Source organism: Carassius auratus, chromosome 31 (assembly GCF_003368295.1).
Source record: "Carassius auratus strain Wakin chromosome 31, ASM336829v1, whole genome shotgun sequence".
NCBI lineage: Eukaryota > Metazoa > Chordata > Actinopteri > Cypriniformes > Cyprinidae > Carassius > Carassius auratus.
This window is the reverse complement of record NC_039273.1, coordinates 3037138-3056301: the sequence shown is the minus strand read 5'-3', so window position 1 is coordinate 3056301 and position 19164 is coordinate 3037138. Positions and strand designations below refer to the sequence as shown.

Below are 19164 nucleotides of genomic sequence, written 5' to 3'. Positions count from 1 at the left end.
GTCTTCTTATCGTATCTTATATAAAGATGTGCAAACTAAAGATAATGCTGGTTATGATTTAGTCTAAAAAGAGAAGAGGTATTTTTATTCATTGCTTAAATTATTGTGTGTGCAGCACACGTGAGCACAAAAACACGGGCTTAAAATTACTAGAAACAACTGAAATAATAATAAAACAATTAATTGATAAAAAATTAAGTTTCCAAAAGTAAGAATAAACGATGAATTCAAGTAAAATTGGAAATTTCATATATCACAATAAAACAAATTTTTACATGATTATGGTCTGCGGTCTGAAAAAAACCTGCATGAGACTTGGCATTTTTTTTATATTTACCTAGTTTACCAATGCTGCTCAAATGTGCTATTAATGTACTGACATCATATACAGTGTATTTTATACAAATATAACTGATGTAAAGGACAAAAACAAAGTTTAAGGCTGATGTCTCTATAAGCAGATATTATAAACAGTTAACAATGTTATTGAATAGAATATATTAAAAACCTTTATTGTACGACATAGGCAAAGTTCTGTTGTTTCTTTTAAATGTGTCTCCTGTATCAATATGACCCCCGTGGTCTGTTATTCCCACCCCCCTCCCTTTGTTATGCAGCCCTGCCCACCCAGCCCTCGCTTCACTGTTAGCATGAATGAGAAGTGCCAGAGACACAAATGAGCTGCGTCTGCTTCAGTTAATTAATTCAATCACCTATAGATGCATCTGTGTGCATTCAGTCCTAATCACATTACAGCAGTGGGTCTCATACTTTTACTTGCGATTGCATTCTGGTTATAAGCCTTAAATTCTGCATATATATATATATATATGTAATACTGTTTATGTCTACATATCATATCATTATCAGTAAAGACATGTTTTAGTCTGCTTAGAAATGAAGCATAATATTTGCACTGTAAATTAGCAATTCAGTGTGGTTCAAGTCATTTGATTTTAATTGAATGTAGGAGAACATCAAACTTATGAGAGCTAAACAAATTCAATGTTGGTAAGCGCTGAAAATAATTGGGGGATTATGAACTGGAAGACTTATTCTGATTCTTTAATAAATGTGTTGAAAATTGATTTCTTGTATTTCAAGTTGCACTTGCAACCGATTTTTAAAAGCAGATTTTGAGACTTGCTTTAAACTAGATTTTTTTTTTTTTTTACTATATGGTATATAACTTTTAAAAAATGCTTTAATGGCACTTTCATATTGTTAAATCCTCACTGTCATCAATTGAATTATAACATGACACTTTGGCTTTTAGAAATACGCAGAAGAGTTTATTTTATATAAAAACATTTATTAATTATGTAGAACAATATTAGATTTTTTCAGAAATAAAGTCCAGTCCATTTAAATAAACACATCAGATGTATCCAATGATGTCATTGCATATGATAGGCTGTCGACTCCCAGTCTTCATGACAGTGCTGAACTGGTAAAAGTCTGGTTCCAAATGGTGCAAACTTGTGTGGGACTGGTGAAAGAACGGTTTGGGGGCTTGAAATCCCACCGGACAAGACATGCGTTTAGTGCAAGCCTTTCTCTCCTCGACTCCCTTTGACATGCCCGCTAATTTCCGCCGCATGTTGACCAGAAAGTCCTTGGCTATTTTGCGGCTAGCGTTCGGCTTGAGTTCTGCAGAATCTGGGCATTCTGGAAGATCCATCCAGTTCTTAATAAGATCTGCAAAGCTGTTGTCCCCAAGAACCAATGGTTGCCTGTTACGCCCTCGGGTTAACAAAGACGTGGTCCAGTCCGTTGGGTCGCTTGCCTCAAACGGCATCCAGCGCTCCAGGCATGCATCTGATGTGGATTTAGGTCGAATTTGGTTCGTGCGGATGCACGCGGACGATGAAACGCGTACATTCCTCGCACGTCTCAACACCACACCTTCGTCCTGCCACGATGCTTCAGAGTATCCTGAATCAAAGTCTAGACTTTTCATGCTGCTCGGGGAGCCTCGAGGTAGACGGCCAGCACTGGCCTCCTCATCCTCCTCTTCCTCCAGCGGACTGTCCAAGCAGCAGGCCGAATCGTAGGTGCTGGCGTCACTGATGTCAGAACTCCGCAGGCGGCTGAGCTGCTCCCGCTGTTGTGCCCTTTTTTGACAGGCTCGAGTCACGTATGAGCACTTCGTTTGATCATCAGGTTCTCTTATCTCCTTCAGATCCTGCAGAGACCTCATCATGCAGCGCATCTGGTCCCGGAAACATTCACCTGAACTGCGAACGCACAGCTGGAGAGAGAAAAAATAAATAAAAAGGTTAGTACCTTGACTACACAAACTGCAGTCTTCAGTCTATAAGTGCAGTAGATGTAGACCCATTCTTCATCACTGTCCCATTTTTTTTTATATATATATTTTTTTTTTTGAATCACTTTTTTTGTTGTGCATTGAAAATATTTTTGGAATTTATTTTATTTTGTTTTCATTTTAATTTTAAAGTTTATAAAAAAATTTTTATATATATATATATATATATATATATATATATATATATATAAATTGAAGTTTTAATTTTAGTTTGTCATTTTCTTTTTTTATTTCACAATGTTTATGGTTTTATTTATCAATAAAAACCCAGCACTGTTGCATTGTACAATCGCAGTACTTTTTCTTAAGGACAAGATGAGCTTGTTCCTCAAAAATGTTCGAAATAAACTGTAAATCCATTGTGAGACCGTGTCCAGAAACTATAATCACCTTTGAAAACAATCCATGGACCAGGCCAATCAAACAAGCCAAAAAGTTGACTGGTTTTCCCCTCAGATGAAAGCATTCCGGGGTTTTCCACAGTTTAAACCCGCAGCATTAATCAACAACATGATGAGAGTGAGAGAAACTAACACGCAATCCATTTGGCTGAGTCTCGGGGGAGAAGAGTCAGAGCATGAAGCATGCAGATACATCCGCACTGATTGTGGGAACCGGAAACAAGAGGAGTCCCTTCCTGCACTGCTTGTGGAAGAAAGAGTCCACACTTCTCCCACCTCAAGTTCATGATTAGTGCACGGACTGTCGTGGTCCAAAAGGAAATTATGTCATTTTTTGGAACAATGCTCCACTGTGTTGGCTGTAGTTTACAGCAAATTAACTGGGATCAGACTAATTATGTACATCAGTCTATTTAGGAGGGTTCGATACAACCAAAACTTATATTCACAGAAATGCACTTATAATTGGGAAATGTGTCCGCAATGCATTAATATATATATATATATATTGATCAGAACAGTAGGCTAATGCCATTGCTTTGATTAAAAAAAAAAATCACAAAAAACTAATATATTAAAATGATGCAGAAATGATAGTTACTTAAATATAAAATAAAAACAATAATAATAATAAAATAAAAAAACAGATGTACATTTCTGCTTTAAACCAGTGTTATTTTCGTGTAATGCAGATACTATTAGTTTTAATTGGTCTATATTTTTTTATTTTCTGTTTTAATTTTTACATTTAAAGTTTTAATATGAAAAAATATTTGATTGTCTATAAATGTTGTCTATAAATTTTGTATTATTTTAGTAAATCATGTTAAACTAACTGAAGATGAGAACTGAAATAAGTTATTTTAATTTTATTTTAGTTAACATTTATTTTAAAATGTAAGAATTTAGCAGATGCTTTTATCCAAAGCGACTTAACAGTGCATTCAGGCTAACAATTTTATACCTATCACGTGTTCCTGGGGAATCGAACCCCCAACCTTTCCCCAACATTGCTTGACAACATTTACTTTCACTTCCAGCTCTGTAGTAGCCATAAAGCATTTGGAATTTTTTGGGAATGCTTGCGGAAAAAACACCCATGTATGTGTACAGACGGGTTGAGGCAGGGCTATAGGACCAGTGACCATTCCATGATGTTATCACAGCTGTGAGAATTTAGCCATTTGGCTTTAAGCTGCAAATATGTGTGTGTTTGAAAAGCCAGTGGTTGCCAGAGGCCATGGCAAATGCAGAGTTGGGTGGTGGTTAACCTCCATCACTGCTGAAAAATATGATTTCATTTCAAAAACCATATTACAGTTCAAGATTGGTTATAATCCCAGAGGAAGGCACATAATGTGCCAGTGCGGGTGTCGCATTAATATTTTGAGTTAAAATTATAAGAATATTAATTGAAAAAATGAAATTAAGATGCCAGATATAGCTTTTAAGACTCTAAACTGACATTTTGTGGAAGTGCACAAAACACACAGACACTACAGTACCACTGGCCATATAAATTATTACTGTAAAATCATTTACCAGGGTAAAATTTTTTGCAAGAGTTGCTGCAAAACGTCCTCTCAGAGACAGAAGTGAATTGACCACTTTGTTACTAGTCCATTAACTAAATAAAAAAAACATGCTGGTGACTAATTTTATATTCCGTATATACTTCAGTTTCAGCTTTTCAGACAACAAAATCATCTCTAAATGAACAAGAACAAAACAAGCAAAGTAAAACACCTAACGTTAACTTACCATGTTTATTTTTCGTTTGCTGAGTTAGTCCACCTTGTATTGTTTCCCTTGAGAGAAAAAAAAATGATGTGGCATAAATATATTATTTAAATAATGCAGAGCTGTGTATATGCAACCTTAGGGCGTTTGAGAGACTTACCAATTGTTCACAAAAAATATCCAAGAGTTATAAAGCAGTCCAGAGGAACACATTGACTCCTGCTCGTGCTGTCAGTCGGTGCGCGTGTGGACTGAGCGCTGAGCGCTTTTAATCGTGCTGTCAGTTTCCTGTCAGGATAATCTCAACCAATCAGCGACGTCCGTCTGCCAGCCAATCATAGAGCGAGAAATGAAACATGAGCGAAGAACGAGCGCTTCGCAACTGAGACTAGATGATGAACTTTATAAACAGATATAAATTAACAAGATCATTATCAAATAAAATGAAATAGAACTTAAATTATAAATATAAAAAGTGTCCTAATATGTTATTTTATATAACACAAAAAAGGATGGTATCCGAATCAAATGAAATCATGGGATGTACTTTAGGGTACTATGAATATATTACGGGATACAACAATGGAATTTATTCAGTAACATGATAATACCATCACTGTATCATTTGTAATATTATCTAGGCTAATATTTGCCCGAGTGTAGTTTAGGTGTTTTTTATGTAACTAATAAGACTCTTATCAGCTAGTTTACACAGCAAGGATTGCCAGTCATTTAAGAGTCAATTTTTTTAACACAAATGTTCCTCTAGCGCCATCATGTGGTAAAGAAATAACAGTGCAGAAGTATGATGAATATGGACTACAGTAGCATGATCAAAAAAAAAAAAAAAAGGAAATCCCTTACCTGGCAGTAGGATAATCAAGTTCAGCAAAAACACATTTGTTGCATCAAGACTCAAAATAAATAAGACACAAGGTGCACAGGTCTGTCTTACATAACTTTTATTTCCAATGAAATCTTTCATGGTATTAAGATATTTAGACTGTGGTCTAAGTTTTATTTAGCTCTTAAAATGTGCTCAACACTTTTACACTTTTCCCTATGATCTACAGACAGTGAAAACAAGGCACAGACATCGCGCAAAAGAAGGGATGGTACAGCAACAGGAAGGAGAAACGTGAGGGCAGATATAAATGTGTTACACGCTAGTCAATTCTGGACGCTGTCAAAGACAAGCTAGAAGAGATAGTGAAGACATGTGAGGGAATGTCACGAGCCGTGGTCTGAAATGAGCGAGCAATTTCATATGATCCGTCATGCAACAACACACAGCTCGAGTCTGGGATGAAGAGTCGCCGTTATAAAAGGGATGTCTCGTTTTCTTTCTGTGCTCACATTAACTTTACAAAAGAAGCATTTTGCCACGGAGTTTAATAAAATTAGCACATCCATAAAAGAAGTCCTCACCCACCTCATTGGAAAACTGTGGAAAACAAAACCGAACGCTCAATAGAAACAATATTTCAGAATATAATCCTGACTCTCCACATGTTTTCTGGCAGAAAAGAACCGCAAAATTAAATATTTACACATTGAGAACCAAACTAAAATCAGGTTCAGGAAAGAAGGGTGGTGTGCTGGAATTCACTGAAGTTTCTTCTCTCTTCCTTGTTCACAAGTCTTTTTCAGGTCGTCACATAAAAGAACAAAACAACAAAAAACATTATGATTCTTAAAGGTAGTTGAAGGCAGTCTAGCATGTCGTGTAGAACCAGGTCCGTCAAACAGTTTACACCTTCCTGAGGAATAATCACAACAAATGAAGAAGTATGAATTATACACTCACAAACTAACTATATGTTAAATGATTTGTTTGTGAAGTGTGACTGTGCTAGCTTTAAATTAAATAGGGTTTGGCAATTATCCATTTGAAAGTCAAAAGGTCATCAAGTTTTAATATTTTTTATTAAACACGGATGCATTAAATTAAAAGTGTTTTTGAGATTATATAACAAATGTTTCTGAATCCTGAAATCCACAAAAATATGAAGCAGCATTTCAATCCTGATAAAAAGAGCACAAAATCAGCATGTTAAAATGATTTCTGAAGAATCAAGTGACACGGAAGACTGGAGGAATGATGCTGAAAATACAGCTTTGATCACAGGAATACATTTAATTTTACAATATATTAAAACAGAAAACGGTTATTTTAAATTGAAATAATATTTGACAATATTACGGTTTTCCCTGTACTTTTGACCAAATAAATGCAGCCTTGTTGAAAAGATATTTCTCTCAAAAGCATTAAACTATTACCAAACCCAAACTTAAATACGGTAGTGTAAGTGTTCCTCAAATGTTTGAAAAAGCCTTTATTTGATGCTGTTCCTGAGCAGCTCTGCTCATGCATATGAAAGTGTTTCGTGTATGAATGGTCTGTGTGTACTGACCTGGTCATTCTCTTGGGCTCCTTCATTAAAAGAGGCCGCAGTCCTTCAGGTTGTTTTTGATGATGACGTCAGTGACGGCGTCGAACACAAACTGCACGTTCTTAGTGTCAGTCGCACAGGTAAAGTGGGTGTAGATTTCCTTTGTGTCTTTTTTCTTGTTGAGGTCCTCAAACTTGGTCTGGATGTAACTGGCAGCCTCATCGTATTTATTAGCTCCTGTATAAAAACCACCCAAAAAATCTCGTCATGCACTTAAACCTTTTTTTTCTTTTTCTTTTCAGCATTATCATAATATTTCAGTCTTATTACACATGCCAAAACTAAATCAAATGAATGTTCTGTGTTTTATTAAAGCATCATTTTTGATGATAGTGATCATCACAGAAAATCATTTGCACAGTGGTGAAGTCAAAGACCTGAGTACTCCGGGTAGCAGATGGTGAGAGGGCTGCGCGTGATCTTCTCCTCAAACAGATCCTTCTTGTTGAGGAAAAGGATGATGGACGTCTCAGTGAACCACTTGTTGTTACAGATGGAGTCGAACAGTTTCATGCTTTCATGCATGCGGTTCTGAAAAAGAGGAGAGTGACTTATTGAAAGATGAAGATTGCACAGTAACTCAACACCAGAGGACGCTGTCAGCTCGCGTTTGCGCTCCGGAGAGCATGCATTCTAGTGTACACCAGTATTAGATATGCATTAATCAGAGTTGACAACACAAAAGATACCATCCTAAATCAAAATGGGGCATTTCTTTCAGAAAATAACATGGTGTTTGATTATTTTTTTATATCCCACGTGATTTAACCACTTACGTAAAAGAGCCTTTTACTCTTTGTACACTGAAATTGTTACTAATACTATCAGTATATCGATGCCAATATTAATTGCATAAAATGCAACATGAATGAAGAAGAGGATTTTATTAAACAATACTTTGTTTTTTCAGTGATTTTGGCCGAAAGCCCTAAAAAAAATACATTAAAAAAATAATAAAAGAAATTGACATTTTAAATTGTTTTAATTAAAATAATGAATTACTTCCCCAATCTTCAGATAATTTAATATCATTTAAATATGAGTGTATTGCTCAACCTCAAAATAAAGAAATACTTCCACAAACATATGATGTTATATCATTTTGATTTATTTAAATGCATTGCATGACCTTAAAATAATGAAATATTTCCTCAATCTTATGTTACATCATTTTAATTTGTTTAAATGTATTGCACAACATTAAAATATTGAATTTCTTTCCCAATCTTATCATTTTATAATACAATCTTAATATAATTTTCTGTGTCATCATTTTATGTTTTTATTTTTTATGTATTGCTCATCTTTAAAATAATGAAATAGTTCAACCATCTTATGATAATTTTGTTTCACTTTAATATATTTAAATACATTGCTCAATCTAGTAAAAATTACATATCACATATCAGAAAATAAAAACAGGTTGGAATTGAAATGTACGATTCTTGTGCAAGGTTCATAATTCAGGTTTCAGTTTGGATAACCCACAGTGTTCCCATGATTTCTCCTGTGGCTCTGATTACAGGATAAGGATTTAATTTTTTTTTTTTTAAAGATCAGACCTATAACTAAACCTTTCCAAGCCTACTCTTCTCCAGCTGTGTCTGAAACTCACCATCTCCTCGTCTTCTGCCAGCACCAGGTCATAAGCGCTCAGAGCCACACAGAAGATGATGGCTGTTACTCCCTCAAAGCAATGGATCCATTTCTTCCTCTCTGACCTCTGACCTCCCACATCAAACATCCTGAAGAGAGGAGGGAATAAGGAGGCCATAAAAAGGGAGAATATTTGATGTTGGCGGTACTGAAATGCAGCAGCAGCAGATGAAAGTGTCACTTTTCACATGACCATTAACATTTCATGAGCCAAATCTTTCTCACTTGAAGTGCAGATCTTTAAAAGTGAAATGTGTCTCCACGATCCCAGTGGTCTTCACTCGGGTCCTCAAGACGTCCTGCTGGGTGGGGATGTAGTCTGCCCGTGCTATCCTCTCCAGATCATTCAGATAACTACACACACACACACACACACACAATTAGGTCACAATTCACAGCTCAGATGAAGAACTGTCATGAAATTAATCATTAATACATGCAGTCCATTTCAAAAAGCTTCATTCTCAGTGACCCACTGAGTGCAGCATTAAATCAGCCTTCATGTACAGTATGTCTCACAGTCACACAGTATGTGGGCAAATGCATTCACCGCATCCGTGCTCACTTTTGAGGTCCCACACCTGCTCTTAACGCCTGATAAGCTGTGTTTACAATCATCTGCTTGCAACGGAATACTACAGTATTGCTTACTACAGGAGTTCACAACATTTTAGTCAGCAAACCTCTCTAGATTCAAGATTATTTACTTGACAGACCATTAGAGACTTACTTACTAACCAATGCCATTACATTTCAAGTATATATACACTGTAACACACAATATATATATATATATATATATATATATATATATATATATATATATATATATATATATATATATATATATATATAAAATATGCATTGTGTGTTACAGTGTATATATAATTGAAATGTAATGGCATTGGTTAGTAAATAAGTCTCTAATGGTCTATATATATATATATATATATATATATATTAGGGGTGTAACGGTACGCAACAATCACGGTTCAGTACGTACCTCGGTTTTAAAGTCACGGTTCGGTTCATTCGCCACTTAATATGTTAGTTTGGAAACACAAAAATGTATATGTTCCGCACACAAAATATTGCATTCGGTCATTCGGTACACACGTGCACCGTATCGAAACGTTCCGGTACGAATACACATACAGTTATATTTATATACATACACATATTTATATATATATATCCCCGGGAACACACGATAGGTAAAAATTTATTGCACTGTAAGTCGCTTTGGATAAAAGCGTCTGCTAAATGCATAAATTTTAATTTACATTATTAATTTACATTTTATTATATATATATATATATATATATATATATATATATATATGCACGCTTTTGAATACACTGTACTCTGGTTGCATACTGCACACCGTGGCTACTGTAGCTGTTCATTTGCATATTCATGCTTACAGTAAATCTGCCTGCTGTATACAGGACTGTGATCAGAGTGAAGTTTGATTTGAGTCCAATCTTCAGCGGTTTCAGCAACACAACAGCTGCTCAAGTGTGAATTAGACTTTGCCTGGAAGCCATAAACATGGTCATATTAGCTCAGAGGACCGTCGCTGTATGACAGGATACAGGCCCGAGCGCTGAGAGCATTACTATGGCAACCCCGACGGACACTGACCTTTCATACATCATGATTCAGGCTGAAAAATTAGCTCATACTTGTGATCAACTGAAGATACAATTTCAGTTTCATAATAACAGTCCTAATAACTTCACCAGTGTTTTCTGACTATTTAAACAGAGTTAAAGGCAACCCTTTTCTACTTTATTGGATGAATATAATAAAGCCTGTCAAGAACATTATTAGGCTGTACTTCACACACACACACAATATTTTATATATGTTATACATCTAGAAAAGATTTAAAGATGTTAAATTAATCGGATTTACACTTCTATTACAGGATGAAATAATTGTCTACAAAATTCTGAAAAAAAAATCTTCAAATTGGTTATAACTTAATATTAAAATAATTTCAATAATTTGAATTTGGAGTGAAATATGACCCACATGTGTTTTTATTCAATTCAATATATTCACATAAGCATATGGTGATAGAGAAAGAGAGAACGAGGGAAAGTATTCATAGCCGATCATATATAAATATATATAAATCTTAATGTAACTGCATGCCATTTTTTATTTCCACTGCAAGCTCTTCAGTTCAAACTGATTTACAACAAACAGTGACAACATATACAAGAACAATAATTCTATTAAATTAAACAAATAAAATGATTATTTTGCATCCACCATTAACTTCTTATTAAAACCACGCTTTTCTGATCACACAATGAGGAAATATTAAAGACTCACATTATTCAGAAGAAAATTATAATTACAATCATAAATGAAAAACATCTAATTGCGAGATGAACTGAAATGACCCACTATCTTCCTTCAAGCGTTGGAGTTTATTTCCCGCCAGCGCTGGTTTTAATGGGCGTCAGGACAGAGAGAAGGCCTGAGGATGGTGACACACTCCATCTGCTTTAACTACTGAGACGGTCTCTTTCAACAAACATACGCAGCTGAACGCAAGTCTTAATGCTACTTCTGATCTTGGTTAAGGACTAACTTAAGTATGAAGTAGTTATTACTCTTAACTATCTCTGACTATAGCAGTTTTGAGCCCAAGAACTTAAATATGAGATCTGAACTACTAACCACAATTAAAACCTCAAATATATGTTTTATCATCATAAATAAAACAGATAGTGCTGTCAAAATTAGTGTGGTAATTCATGCGTTTATTTTTTCAGTTTAATGTATTAAAAATATTTAACTCAATTATCGCAGGGGGCAGAGTTTTTGAGAGGGTTGAATTCTGGCTGGACTGAAGTTTGCTTGCATTCTGTGCAATGAAAATGTTATAATTAGTTAATTACAATGTTTTATTAAATCCATGTTAAATACATGTTTAAAAATATTTTATGACGTGATACTCAAATCTGACACTTGAGTGAAAAGTTGTTCCTCGTTTTTAATGATTTAATAACTAATAATGTTATTATTTAATATCATAAGAAGTTAAATTAGTTAATTTTTATATTGATTGACAGCACAAAAAAAAAAAAAAAAAATCACATGAAACAGAAAAATTATATACATATAAAAGATTTCATTTACATACTTTATAATAAAATAAATGCTTAATTAAATTCCCTATATATATATATATATATATATATATATATATATATATATATATATATATCTCAGTTAGTATTTTTTCAGGTAGAACTTTACATTTATCTTTATAAATACATTTATATTTGAGCACAATTTCTACTTGTCTACAAAGCTACATGCATCTAAGCAATAACCCTCAGAGCAAAAGGTTATGAATCAAATGAACCAAAGGCAGGAGACATTTCTGCCAACAACAATAGATGGACTTGGCATTGAGTTCCCTGCTTGAACCTGCCTCCCATCATGCATCAGTGTTTATGTGCGCCTTTAAAGTCACTTTTTGTCTAGAGAGAGATTTGTAATTTAGTTTTCTGTTGCCACTCCTCGCACAATTCTCTTGCTCAAGTGCTTGTGTTGTTCTGAAGTACATCTAATTAATGAAACCTAATTAAACAGCAGGCCGTGTGAGGCGTGAGCTGCAGTGATCTGACAGAGGTCATGAGACAAGTGAGAGGATTTAACTGAAGGAAAATGAGTAACGCACCCCCGAGTGGATTACTGCGTTCATAAACCAACAACCCACGCATTTAAAGTTTAAGCCAACAATTTTACACTAATGTGCAAAAGTATGGGCTAAGATTTTTTTTTTTTTTAAATAAATGTATACTTTCATTCAACAAGTGTGCATTAAATAAAAAAATGAATTGTTACAACAAAAAAAGAACATTTACAAAAAATGGAGAACATTTTATATTTTATTCTGTTCTAGTGTGTGTGTGTGTGTGTGTGTGTGTATAGACACTCACTAGGCAGCAGAGTCGTTGAGCTGATACTCTCTGGACCTGGTGAAACATCCCTGGACCCCGCTGTCGGCCCACAGTCTGCGGATCACATTGGCCAGATCTTCAGTCAAGATCCCCTGCTCCTCCGCTGCTGCAGACAGAGCAAACAGCTGCCGCGCATCGTCCTGCACACACACACACACACACACACACACACAGTGTTGAGCGAGGGACAAAACATGCTGAAAGGACTTGGCTGTAACTGGATGGAAACTTTGCTTTAGAGCAATTACAGAATACCTTGAACAAGGATTTACTGTAAAATTACTGTGGCTCCAAACATATTAACCTGGTGTATTTGTAATGGCAATACTTCAAGTTAAAATAACCAAGAAACTGCTCATTGTGAATAATTCAATGCACACAATAACCCAATCTGCCTCTAAAGGATCTGAGATTTTATGCCAAACATTAAACCTGAAGATCAGAAAGGTGAAGTTGCCACAGTGTGCGGGACTCTCTGAATTATTTACAGAATCTCAGCATGACCTACATACTCATCCCAGACATTACAGGAGGTCTTACCACTCGGGCGGTCTCTCCGTAGTCGATCTTGAGGTTGCTCATGGCTTTAATGATGGCCATTATGGACTGGATGGTGTTGCTGTAGACCACCGCTCTGTACTGCTTACACTCGTCTTCTGAGTAGCCGTCTTCATGGATGATTCTGAACAGAGGGGAAAATGGCATAATTAAACAACTAAAATACTGACCTAAAAGAACTGTAGAGAATGGTATAATGCCATCTGGGAATGTTATGTAACTAAAGTCAACTAAACTACATTAAACTTTAAACTATTAAACTAGAGAAGCTTATAATGATATCTGGAGATGAAAAATGTAATAACTTTAAAAAAAAAATAATAATAATAAAAAAAAAATACAGAAAATTATATGTTGTAAAGGAATGCAAAGTAATAATAATAAGAAGAAGAAGAAGAAGAAGAAAAAGAAGAAGGAAGAAGAAGAAGAAGAAGAAGGAAGAAGGAAGAAGAATAAAATAAGAGCTGAGATGGGAAAATAAAATAAAATAAACAATATAATAAAATAGCAATATTTGATCATTTCAAACTGAAACAAGCCTTTTTTTATCTCAATTAAAATTACAAAACTCTCTGAAATTATTTATTTTAATTGGTCTGATTGGTAAATGTGTCTAATGAGTCTAATAAGGCCTTTATTTGCCAATTAAAACCTATTATGTAGCCTTTATTTATTTTGAAAACTGATATTGGCCATCATATAAACTATATCAGCCATAAAACTGAAAAGTGTTTCTGTGCCTGGTTCAAAACCTCTGTTGGTTGGTGTCTATAATGTGCATTATTTAACACATCCCATGTTCACTAACGTCAGCAGATATTGTCATCTTCTCTTAGTATGAGCGAGTCAGCAAATATAAAATAGGCCAGTAAGGCCTTATTGAAATGATATTTTACATGGGATCTTTATCAAAATCATTTAAATGCACATGACTTAAAAGAAACAACTGAAAATGTCAGGAAGAAAAAAAGTTTTCAGCAGCTCAGAGAAGAGGAAGCTCAAGATAATGGATCTTAAAAGGCTTGATCAAATGAAGCTGAATCTTCATGTAGTTGGTAAATGGTGCATAGAAGAAAAGTGTGATTCACGACACCTTCAGGACTGTTACTCTGGGTTATAAAGCGTTGGAAACTCCTGTCTTCTGCTGGTAACACTAACACTTAGATATACATAGTACAATAAAAAGACTAACAATAAATGCACACACCTTTCATCCAATACATTTAAAGCTTGCAAAAGATGTACAATGATGCTTCAACCCAAACAACTTTTATTTATCCTCACAAAACAATGCCAAATTTGTTATATTGAAAATACACTATTTGGCATGCTATTTCAGTATGTTTATGAAGTCTGCATCCACACATGCTTAATCTTACGAGATGTTCTGCAGAATAAGGGTTACCATCGAGACAAGAGTGAGCAGAACAGAGCTGCACGAAGAGAGAAGTGCAACATTTTGGTATCATGAGGAGATGGATGGTGTCTATTAATCATGAACAGGATGAAGGCGTCTGAAGTAACGAAGCAGCGCTGCATCACAGGGTCTGTAAGGAGGTGCACTCAAGCGGAAATGTGACTCCATCACGGAAATGAAACTCATAACAGCAGCTAGTGTCGCTTTCTGTTAACTCCTGTCTCAGCGCTGCGTCTCACACACATGATGTCATTTGTTCAAAGAGCTGTGTATGTGTGACAGATGAAGCCTAGATTTATTACTGAATATAAATAATGTGCGCACACTTTTATCTCAGCAGCTGCAATGAGCTAATTTACTGTCAATGTGTGATTTATCAGAGTTTAAGCAGCAGTTTCAGAGGAAGAGTACAGAGTCTGCATGGGTCTTTCTGAAATCACAGGCTTGTTTGCATGTTAAATTGAAAGGAAGCTTAAATATGATGCTTAAAAATGATGTGGTGACTGCTTGTGATGTTTTCAGTGTCTCTTATCTCACTATATGTGGACTGGACCACATCTCCATGAGACACACACAAACTCAACCCGGCAAAATAGAGGTTTGGTTTGACTTTGTGACAGCAATATACTGTACATTAGAAAGTACTTGTCAAAGTAATAATAAAAGAATAATAATAATAAAAAAAGAAAAACACTTGTGCAGCACTTTGGGAAAAAGAATAAAAAGGAATTTTTACATTATCATTTGATTACATTTAAAAATAAATTATATATATATATATATATATTTATTTATTTATTAATGACTGATTACCACTATTTTTGATAATGAATTTGTATCAAATAATAATAAAACAAAATTTGAACAGCAAATTTCTTGTACCAAACTAATTTGATAACATTAAAACATTTTTTTTAATTCATAAGACCCTATTGTTAAAAAACAAAAATATAGCAATACATTTTTAAACTGTAAAAGTTTAATGAATTCAATTGATTGGAAATGCTTTTTTATTTTATAAAATATAATTAAATCCTCCAAAATCTAAACTAGAAAATTTAAACAGAATTATGGAAAAATAAGACAGAATATTTTACAGGGCCCTAACATGTAATTTTCTGAAACTTTTCTTAAAAGTTTCTACTTACTTCATTTGTTTCACAATGGTGCTCTTCCCTGATTCACCCGCACCTGAAGAGAGAAGAAAAGAGTCAATGAAAATGCAGAGCAAGCAGTCAAATATAACAAACTAATGGGTTTACCTTTAAAAATAAAACAATTTATTAAAAAAGGTCAAACCAACAACAGTTAACTAACATAGTCATATCACTGTGCAGCTCCTATAGTGCATTGCCAGTTTTACTGCATATCAACACTCACACAGATGGGCGTTCTCAAATACTCTGTGCATGAAATATTATATCTGAAGTGTGCTTCTACTGAAAGACTCTGCACTTCTTCCGCTCCTGAAGATGATTTCAGTTTAATATTGCTCACTGAAGCTGTGCCAAAATATCTGCTGTCAAAACTCAGCTTCTTGTTGATGTAGCCCGGCACGGCTCTCCACTTGATGTTATTTCCTGATGTTCTGAGAGGAGGATCACAAGTTCACACATGTATATGGAAAAGGTCTGGGAACGGTTTGGATTATTCCAGCATAAAGTAATGAGCTCTGTTTGTCAATGTGGTAAAAGCACAGCTCTGAGCCGTTCTGCATCTGAAAGTGCTGAGAGAACAAAAACCTCTTCCGGTCAAACTCTGAGTGGAAGATGTGGAGAGCTCATTCAATTACAAACAACTATATCAAAAGGCTTTCAGCTAAGTGTACAAGGAGATCGGGATCAAGATTTAATCAGATCATATTAGTTATAATTCGATCTCAAAAAACACCAGTTGAAGAATAATTTTACCTGTTCATGATTGGTACAAGACGTTGTTTAGATCTTTGGTATAAATCAAAATACCATGGCTTTAAAATCTGTACCAGGGCGCAGCTGCAGCATTTTATGTGGAGAAAGCCAGAAAGCAAAAAGTACTCAATTTCATTTTCTTTTAACATGTTTAAATGTAGTAGAAGATGGAAATGGAGACGCAGCATCTGCGCAGGAGTGCCGTCAGCAGCCCCTACAGCAGCGTGTGAAATAAACGTCTACTCGGCCATCTGCTCAATCATTACAACACAGCTAGCTCTGTATGAGGCACACTCAACGGCCTAATTTACTGCACAGTAACACAAATCAATTACTAACTCATACTGTCTTTTTTTTTTTTAAACCATCTGAAGAATATTTATCTGAAAAAAAAAAAAATATTATATATATATATATATATATATATATATATATATATATATATATATATATATATATATATATATATATATATATATATATATATATATATATATATGATAGAAAATAATTATAATAAAATAAACCAACAACCAAATTCCACTTTATTGGAGGTATGCAATTTCTTAAAAATTAAATTAAATTAAATTAAATTAAATTAAAAATTTAATTAAATTAAACAACTGATAACCAAATACAGCTTTATTGGAATTGTGTAAAATAAAACAAAACAATGAAACAAAACAAAACAATATAAAATAAAATAAAACAAACAATATCACTTCATTGGAAGCATGCATTTTTTATTTTTTTGTAAATAAGGGTAAAAAAATTTTTTTTTTGAAAACTGACAACCAAATACAATTTTCTTGGAAGTGTGTGATTTCTTAAATAAGACAACACTATCTTACTGTTCACGAGGAAGTGATTAATTACAATTAAAACATTTAAAAAGGAAGAAATAAATATGTAAACACACCCCACACAAATAAACACGTTGATCTTGTATGAATGGTTGACTTTCGTGTCCTCCTCTGGATTAATAATTTACTTTTATTGTTACCTTTGAACTCCTACGGTATTGTGACTGTACTACATTATGGTCCATTGTACTTTGTACAAAGAAAAAATAAAGCTCTTAGGAAAAGAACAACAGAACAGAAAAGCGCACCTAAACATTTACTGACCCAAGAGACACACTTACAGAGCGTCCCATGAGCACTGCTCCTGTATCCAGAGCTCATGGGATACACCATTACACCAGCTCCACTGTACTACAATACTTACTAATGGAGAAATGAGAAAAAGAGCCAATAATTGATCCTTATGAGACTTGAAGAATAACAGCTGAACCCCGGCACGCCACAGAGAGTAAGACAGTGTAACTGGAGACAAAGGGAGAGTTTTAATACACAATGGACTAATAAACTTAACTAGTACTTCAGGAGTTTGTTCATTTAACGGATGCAAAGCAGATGAAGTTGGTTATAAGATCAGGTGGCGACTTTAAATAACATCTAATTAAACAAGTACTGCAGATACAATATCATAAACAGCTCATTTAAAACAGCTGCTGGATAATTAGTAGTGTTGGCAAGCACCAGTGTTACTATTGCTCAAACAAAAATTAACTGTACATCAGGCACATTAATGATAATAAGCCAAAAAGTATGATCTTTCTTTTTCTTTATGGAAGAATGAGAGGGAAAAAGAAAGAGAAGCAAAAAGATGTGTGATTATAAGGCCCTCTCGTCTAACAAAGTGAGCGTTTGGCTGGAAGAGAGGACAGGTCGCCTCTGTTTACTGTCATTTGGGCAAACGTCAATGCATCTGAACAAGACCCACACTGGCCTCATGGCAATTAGTAAGCGAAGCAGAACAGAGTTTCCCCATTCACAGAGAGAAAAGACACTCACAGGAGTCCATTTAAAAAGCATGCACAGTTATAATCATCCTTGTAAAATTACATGCACAAACAGTATGCATGCAATATAACGTTGCATTATCTTGAAAGATGTGTGTTCATTTTAAAGGAATAGTAGAAATTTGCTGAAAACCACTCTCAGGTCATCCAATGTAGAGGAGTTTGTTTCTTAATCATAACAGATTTTGAGAATGTAGCATTGCATCACTTGCTCACCAGTGGATCCTCTGCAGTGAATGGGTGCCGTCACAATGAGAGTCCAAACAGCTGATAAAAACATCACAATAGTCCACAAGTAACCCACATCACACCACTCCAGACCATACTGTCTTGGCTTTTTCAGTGTTATAAAAAGATACAAATCAAATTCTACATGTCCATTTACCGCATTTGACCATATTTATCTATTTTCTGCCTAAAAACATTTGATACAACCATCTTTCCTCTCTCTCTCTCTCTCTCTCTCTCTCTCTCTCTCTCTCTCTCTCTCTCTCTCTCTCTCTCTCTCTCTCTCTCTCTCTCTCTCTCTATATATATATATATATATATATTTAACAAAAATAATAATAATATATTTTTCTATTATATAAATACATGCATATATAAACATTAAACTATACTATAAAAAAAATAGATTACATCTCATATGAACAGAACATTAAATATTAAATATTAAAAATATATTTTTGACACGGAAACGTCTTGGATAGATGGTTGGTATTATATTCACAGGTGCCATGCCCAGTTTGACAAAATTGGGCAAAAAAAGCAAAATTCTAGGAAAAAAAATATAAAAAATGAAAATATTACTGAGATTTTACAAATCCACTGAAAAGAATCTTTGTGAAT

General features: G+C 34.5%; 2 protein-coding genes across 3 annotated transcripts in view; both read right to left on the bottom strand.

The window, feature by feature from the left end:
* Positions 1–1318: 1318 nt before the first annotated feature.
* On the bottom strand, positions 1319–4721 carry LOC113050218 (PAK4-inhibitor inka2-like). The gene is made up of 3 exons (XM_026212991.1): positions 4631–4721; positions 4492–4538; positions 1319–2251 (listed from the first exon to the last, which is right to left on the bottom strand). The coding sequence occupies exons 2-3, from the start codon at positions 4492–4494 to the stop codon at positions 1379–1381; spliced, it is 876 nt and encodes a 291-aa protein (XP_026068776.1). The 5' UTR covers positions 4495–4538; positions 4631–4721; the 3' UTR covers positions 1319–1378.
* Positions 4722–5415: 694 nt separating this feature from the next.
* LOC113050217 (guanine nucleotide-binding protein G(i) subunit alpha-2) overlaps positions 5416–19164 on the bottom strand; it is a 39489-nt gene continuing 25740 nt past the window's right edge. The window contains exons 2-9 of one of the 2 annotated variants that reach the window (XM_026212989.1): positions 15690–15732; positions 13107–13248; positions 12546–12706; positions 8805–8933; positions 8539–8668; positions 7301–7454; positions 6885–7100; positions 5416–6230 (exon numbers count right to left, since the gene is read on the bottom strand). In XM_026212989.1, coding sequence (XP_026068774.1) covers positions 6910–7100; positions 7301–7454; positions 8539–8668; positions 8805–8933; positions 12546–12706; positions 13107–13248; positions 15690–15732 — 950 coding nt within the window. In that variant the 3' untranslated portion in view covers positions 5416–6230; positions 6885–6909. The remainder of the gene's footprint in view (positions 6231–6884; positions 7101–7300; positions 7455–8538; positions 8669–8804; positions 8934–12545; positions 12707–13106; positions 13249–15689; positions 15733–19164) is intronic. The other variant, XM_026212990.1, reaches the window with a different exon arrangement.